General features: G+C 43.4%; 1 protein-coding gene across 1 annotated transcript in view; it reads right to left on the bottom strand.

Annotated features, from left to right (window-relative positions):
- Positions 1-15: 15 nt before the first annotated feature.
- Positions 16-7,301, bottom strand: part of ATP2C2 (ATPase secretory pathway Ca2+ transporting 2) — a 29,239-nt gene continuing 21,953 nt past the window's right edge. The window contains exons 17-27 of the mRNA XM_064459669.1: positions 6,955-7,111; positions 5,394-5,564; positions 4,677-4,774; positions 4,545-4,595; positions 3,913-4,079; positions 3,198-3,266; positions 2,999-3,115; positions 2,188-2,335; positions 1,489-1,584; positions 1,024-1,165; positions 16-331 (exon numbers count right to left, since the gene is read on the bottom strand). Coding sequence (XP_064315739.1) covers positions 219-331; positions 1,024-1,165; positions 1,489-1,584; positions 2,188-2,335; positions 2,999-3,115; positions 3,198-3,266; positions 3,913-4,079; positions 4,545-4,595; positions 4,677-4,774; positions 5,394-5,564; positions 6,955-7,111 — 1,329 coding nt within the window. The 3' untranslated portion in view covers positions 16-218. The remainder of the gene's footprint in view (positions 332-1,023; positions 1,166-1,488; positions 1,585-2,187; positions 2,336-2,998; positions 3,116-3,197; positions 3,267-3,912; positions 4,080-4,544; positions 4,596-4,676; positions 4,775-5,393; positions 5,565-6,954; positions 7,112-7,301) is intronic.

The raw sequence follows: 7,301 nt of genomic DNA, 5'->3' as shown, positions 1-7,301 counted from the left end.
ATGTACCTGATCTTGGTTTAAAACAGGAGCCGCTCCAGAGGCTTCTGTAGACAGTTCAGGCAGAGCACGTAGGAGGAACAGACTCTGGAGTAGGAAGGGCTGTCAGTACAGCTTCACGTGAGTATCTTCAGAAAGGATGTGCGGCATCAGAAGACAGTGCATTTGCATTATCAATCATCACAGCTCCGTCCCAAGTACATCTTTAGAGGAAGGTCACATCAGTTCTGACACCCCTTTGTGTGCTTCGGTCGGCAGCAGCGTTTTTCACAGAGTTTGACGAACTCGGACACAATGAAAACGGAGGAAGCCAGGCCAGTCAGAAACAGCAGGTCTGCCGAGAGGAAACAGAGCGGAGATGGAGGCAGTGCACAGCTGGACTTTGTGTGGGGCAGGAATCCCCGGCTAAGGGCCTTCCAGCAGTCGGTGTTTGTGCTGCTCTAACTCCACAGACGTGTGCCCTAGCTGTTCTTTTGCTGGCTGTAGAATTAGAGAAACGACTGCGATAGATGGGGAATACCCATACAGTCGGTGTAGGCCACTTGATGGGTGGCAACCTCTACATGAATCATTTGGGCGCATTGCACCCTGCTTCTAATGACAAGCCTAATGTAGGTGCAACACAACGTAGCGTAGCAGAGTTTGCTTAGGCTAGTTCAAATAGTAAAATATGTGTTGCGTTTCAGCTAGGAAGCATTTACCCTGCATTTTGCATAATGATCCTAGATAGATTTATGTAAAGAACTATCATCATAGGGAGCTTGTGGAGAATCTTGGCATGCCTCCATTTACATGCATTTGTGCGCAGTAAATCAAAATTCAAAACCTAGACTGGAATAATATCATTAAATGCTACTACTGTTTGTGCATATCTATGTGTATGTATGCGGGCATAGGAGCTGTTGATTGATTCCCCCTACCAGCAATCTGTTGGGAGCTATCATGTAACAGTTTGGCAATTGCATCTGCTTTTTCAAATAGCTTTAAAGAGAAAAAAAAAACCCATATTATTTATTTGCAACTTACCTAGCACTCCTAAATTCTCTGTCTGGAAGATCTTTTGTAATGGACGGACGTATATAACAGCCAGCTGTCCCAAAAATGACCCAAGCACAGAATACAAGAACATGCGGTTTCGAAAAAAGCCTATTTCAAATACCAACTTTGTCTAGAGAAGGCGGGAAAAAAACAAAAAAAAGGAGAAATGTAACAGTTCCCAATCTCCTGTTGGCACTTAAATGTCGTGCTGTTTCTTTGCACGGAAACTCTGTTACTTTTTAAACTTACATGACCGGTAACTTAGGCAGAGCTATGTAGCTGAAAGTGTAGTTGGAGTTGAACTATGATGGATAACTTTATTTATAAAGGTGATAGAAGTAGTGCTGCTTTAAGTGACATTAAAAAAAACCCCTTCCTTTGCAAAATACTAGTATTCTAATGTTTATGTTAGTGTTTTGAGACAAGAACTTATTGCTGACAGAGCAATCTCACCTGAGAGCGGCAGGTCAGGGCATTGAAGAGGTCAAAAAACACAAAACAGGTAAAAGTCATTGTTGTGGTTCGAGGAGTTATGCCACTTTTTGGATTCTGAAAGCACATGTAAAAGTTCAGGTGTTTGTTAGTTAAGCCTTGCAAAAATAAATCAATTCAACAGATGCGTTAAATATTCCCTGTAATGACCCAGTCAATTCGAAGGGTAGTAAAACCAAAGGAATAAATCTAGTTCTAGCTGTTACAGACAGCATTAATTTCTCTCTGCTAATTGTTGCGTTTGTGATCTGATCAGCTATATTTTAAATTCTTAAACTGATGTGGAATTCCAGTGAAGAACATTCTAAATTAAATTACTTAAAATGCTACAGTAACAGTCACTATTTACTAACAGCAATTCATAGTACTTAGGTACGTGGCATTTCCTACTTACATGGGAAGCTAGAGGCGGAAAATACCTTTAAGCTTTGAAATCATAAGTAATAGGTTTCCTGTTCTAGGGAGGAAGCTCCAAATTAGGGGCAACACAGGAAGGCAGAAGCAGAGCTAGGAGCTGACCCTGGTGTCTTAACCCTCCGCCTGGACCGATCCTTCCCCACCGGGTGTATTTCAGGAAGACCTTTGTGTGTACTTCAGAAATTGCCTTCACTTTTTTCCCTACCCTGATGAAAACAAGATACAGTTGCAGATTTTCCCCACCTCCTTCCAGAAGACAAAGAGGGTTCCACTGATGATAATTATAGCTGACATGAAGATTTTCAAGATCAATGATTTGCTGAGTATAGTGTCCGTGATACGTCGGGGTGGCTGTTTGATAGTATCTCTATCAACAGGTTCAACTCCCAAGCTGCCTCAAAGAGAAGCAGAAGGACGTGTTTAGTTAATGCGCATCGTCCCGAAATGGCACTGTTGGTAAAACAGGATGGATCTGGGGGATGAAATTCCTTGAAGTACGGCATGAGAGGTATTGGCGTTCTGGCAGGATTACATAAGGCCCCAGATTTGACCTATGCCAAAGGTCATGAGCTGTAAAAATGATATATTAGACCACATCATAGCAGTATCCCATCCCAGAGGGTGAGCTAGCGGTGAGACTGCGGACCACCTCGCTTCCACGCTGTGGAAGTAGTAATGGTAATTAGCAGTAGTGGTAATTAGCGGGTGGATGAGGTTCCTAAGTCTTGTAATTTTGGGGCATATGTGCCCAGCACTCTGTTGCCGGTCAGATCTGCAGGGCTACTAGCCGGCGACGCACTTAGGACAACGGACTATTTATAGTAAAAAAGTGAAATAGTTAAGTGACTCTACCACAAAACAGCAATATGTAAAGCCTCAGCAAAACCTGAAGCAAACACCTTTGGAGGCCCCAGGAGGAAGCAAAAGTACAACTTGTCTTCTCGAACCACCAAATCATTGGCACATTGATAATAAATCACAACAGCTTATGTTCCTAAGCCAAATTCAGACGTACCAAACCCAAGACTATTTTGCTCATTTGACTCTTCCATACCTCTGGGCTGGCGGCCCGTCCATGATGATGTTGATCCATAGGATCTGCATAGCATTGAGTGGATTTGGTAGGTTGAGCACTGTTGACAGAGTAATTAGGCTCAGCGCTGAAATGCTCCTGCAAAGCACAGAACAACATTATACTGCGTGGCCTCACCTAAAAGGTGCCTTCACTGGAATCGAAGCAAACAGGAACTTACGTGCTCAACTGGAACCGGACAAAATTTTTTATGTTGTAAAATATTCCTTTTCCCTCTTCTATTGCATTCCTGGAGGGGAAAGGAGGGGTTATGAAATAACTAGTACTCACGCTATTGTACACTGAGCTCCCTGTGGTACTCAAAATACAACTTGTCTTCTCTAGCACTTATTTCAGATGAAATTCAAACCCCAGCTTGGGAGAAGGACATCCATGCAGCATCCCAGTTAAAATGACTTTATCAGGCCCAGTAGATCTGAAAAGCCTGGTTCATATGGCCAGGTCTTGGTTCAAAAAGCAGGCATGTGACCTATTGCTATCCTCACTCTGCCTACTCTGTCTGTTGTTATGAGCCAACAGAGCATTACAAATCATGTCTTTCCCCTATGAGCTTCCTGGATGAGGCAGAGAGCACAAGTTACGATATACCCAGACTTCTGGGCGCTTTCAAATCCCCAGTTAGCTACAGCGGTGAGAAACCAGGGCTTTTGGATGAAAGGTAGCTTTGGCACCACCACTTGAAACACGAAAAGTCATTGCTGTGTACGCACCTGAAACTGAGCCAGACCCACACTAGGTATCTCCACTCACTGCCTGTGACTTCCAGGCCCTGCGTCATTTCCAGGGCGAGTCACCTGACAGACTCGTTGCAATGGGTAGCCGGAAAGTATCTGAAGTAAGAAAGCGTCCGATAGTAAGAAAGTGGCTAAACCTACATTACTGTTGAGAAGTCGTCGTCCACGAGAATCATGTTGGCAGCCTCTTTGCTGACGTCTGTACCAGCTCGTCCCATTGCAATCCCGATATTGGCCGATTTAAGGGCCACGGCATCGTTAACGCCATCTCCCGTCATTGACACAACAGCACCAGCCCTCTGCAGAGCCTGTGAGAGTGGAGACAAGAGAGGCTCTGAAGCCAGAAGAGAAGTCAGTCCTGTGGACAATCACAGGATTTGCACGTAATTTTGAAAGAGCAGAAGCGCTATGTGACTTTGAGGGTTAAAGCAGACTCAGCAGCCCAATGAGGACAAAACCCAGACCAAGAATTAAGAGCCTGGATTTTCAGGAGTAGAGGGAATCTCGCAACTCCAGCAGGAGTTAGAAGAGGTGAGTAAAGTCCTGAGAAATCATTCTCTTGATATTATGCTTGCTAATATCTCATTAGTGTCTATCAAATGTCAGAGAAATGCTAATGCCTTCGGTGTAAATAGTGCAAATGCTTTTGGTTTTATGGTCCTTTAGATTGAGCTGATCCCATCCTGGGAGGCCAGGCGGCCTAGAGAACCGAGGGACACCCCTTACATCTTGTTTTTGTGATGCAGACAGTGGATTTGAGAGGCTCTTAGTACCTTTATGATTTTTAGTTTGTGCTTTGGACTTGTTCTGAAGAAAATGGAAACCTGAAAAACAAAAAATACAATCCTATATTGGATGCTATGGAACATGGAACCAGGCCTTGTTTTTGTTATCAAAACCATTACATTTTTGACAGTGGATGATAGCTCTGCCTCTGCCAGTTGGTCCAGCTCTTCCCCAGACATGGCTTTCAGCTTCCCATTGCAGAGTCCAATATTCTGTCCTGCAAATAAAAGCCCCAAATGAGATCTGCCCATCAGCTCTGGAAAAAGCCAACTATTTCCTGACTCAAAGAACAGAGGCAGCAATTAAAGAATTTACTGGGAAATACTTCTGAACACGGGGCATTGACAGGGCACACAGCGCTCCAGCTCCGAGCCGGGGCGGTCACCCTGTCCTTACTCAGCTGGGGTTATGGAAGCAATACGATACCCAGAACTGGGGCCGATACCGACTCTGCCGTCCTCCTCTCTGCTGCTGGCTCTGTGTATTTCTAACAGCACAATGCAAAAATGGGCTGCGCAGAAGGACCAAACATTAGTGGGGTCTCTAATTAATCCCAGCAGTGCCATCTGTCTCATTGAAGGGTTTTATGCTGAGATTTTGCCATTTCTGGTGCTAAAATAGTGGAATTAAGCTACTGGATTTTGGCCCATAGTCCATAGCTGCTCTGTTATTGCATTTTATATGATTTGTTTCAATGGAAAAGCAAGAACTCAGAGGCATTTGAAGCCTCTATTGCACACACAGAAAGAATGAAGAAGTTGATTATTAAGCGATGTAACGTTTGACTGATCTGACAGACATAATAGAGACCACAGGAAAGAAGCTAAGTTTGCTACCTATAGCCACAGCAGTTTCCAGGGCATCCCCAGTTATCATCTTTACTGATACACCAGACTCAAAAAGGACTTGAACAGCTTCTCTCACTCCAGCCCTCGGGGGATCAATGATTCCAACCAGACCTAAAAATGTTAGTTTGCCAAGTTCCGGACCTGAAGCCAAAGCAAGTACTAGAAACAGAGAAGTGGGGGGGGGAAGAAAAGACTAAATTATTAATATTGTGTTTCCATACATTACAATGAACATTCAGAGGAGATACTAAATTGACAGTTTTCCGGCAGAAGTCATTAAAAACAGATCTTTAGTCATTATATTCAGATCTTGTATAGACACAAAAATTTGGCCTGGTCAAAAAATACCAGTTTATCTGTTTCAGAGCATTTCTGTTTCACTTGTTTCTCTTAGGATTTATTTCTGTCTAATTTAAGTCTGTCTCCCAAGTCTTGCCTAAAAACAGATGGGTTAAACTGGGACAGTGCAATGTTAGACCAGACACTCTTAAGCTACTGTCTTAAACAACAGCGCTCCTGTAAAAACGTAAACTTTTTTTTTAATCTAAAAATGTGAGATGTAAATTAAGTTAAACCGGTGAAACTTCCATTGTGTAAACATCAAGGCTCTGAACATTTTGTTTCTGTTCTTGGTGCCTAACCATATCATTCAATCACTGTTAAATCACTCAAGGATATTTTGCCAGGGGTTCATGTCAGTGTTGCTTTGATGATTGGATCACAAGCTCTCAGCAGCTGCCCGAGCTAATCGCTTTTCTTCAGAGCAGTAATTTGCCGTTCACAATGGCAGATGATCCTGATATTGTAAAGCAAGCTCCGTACATGAGTTACAAACCGCAAGACACAGGGCTGGAGAATACACGCGTTAATATACCATCTTCCAGACCCGGCTGCCAAGGCTTGCTCTTATCTACTTACATCCTGGAACACGCACAGGAGACAGTGTCTTTGTTATTGTGTGAAAGTCTAAGAGGTTTCTGAAAGGATGTTTCTAGCGATGAAGGCAATGGCACTTATGTAAAACCTTCTGTGGGCTGTGCACTGACGTGCAGTCAGGATCAGGAGATCATTAGATTTGGCCCTAATAAAGAATTGAACCAAACTTCAAATAAAAATCTCGGTGCACAAATCCATGTTTTGAACCTCTTTCAAAGTTGCTTTTTGTTGCTCTTGGAACAGTTTCTCTAAAAGCAAAACTTGGCAGAGCAGCGCTTAGATCAGGTTCAGCACAGCGGTTTTCAATGCAACATTCAGACCGTATCCCAGGCAATCGCAACACTCCACCGAGGGAAAACATTCACCGTTTCCCATGCTTATTTTCAGTTCCTTTCAATACCACTAATTTAAACCCAGCAAAAAAAGATGAGTGGAAAGCAAGCATCCAGCAGACCTAAGACAGGCCGCTTGGCAAACTCTCACAAGTATTTTGAAGAGATCGTGCAAGTGATGCTAAGGATTGAGCCCCTGTCCAGCCTGACCAAAACCGGGCAGGAAAGCACTAGGGCACGATAACCTGTGAGCTTAAGTGACGCAGGCAGTAACGACTGACCCCGTAGTCCTGAGGAGCCCATTCGTTTTTCTTCCTGCTGGTAGAAGCCTTTCTGCTGGGGTGTAAGCGCTAACGAGATGCCACCGCTGTTATACAGAGTGCAATATCGAATCACTTCTTCAAATGCGCCTTTCATAAAGTAAATATCTTCCTGATCCTTTAAAGGAAGGAGGTGATATACTTCATTAAAAAGATAAAACAGAGAAATGAGCACATTGTAAAAATACTGATAATGCATACGGCACCCTAGATTTACCTACATCCTAGGTAAAAAAGACCCTTTGTTTGCTCTTTTACCTGATTTGTAAAATGTCCAGGTGCATGTATTATTCACAGGAGGTGATATT

Source organism: Phalacrocorax carbo, chromosome 8 (genome assembly GCF_963921805.1).
Source record: "Phalacrocorax carbo chromosome 8, bPhaCar2.1, whole genome shotgun sequence".
Taxonomy (NCBI): domain Eukaryota; kingdom Metazoa; phylum Chordata; class Aves; order Suliformes; family Phalacrocoracidae; genus Phalacrocorax; species Phalacrocorax carbo.
Note: the sequence above shows the minus strand (reverse complement) of the source record. Positions and strands in the feature narration are given on the sequence as shown.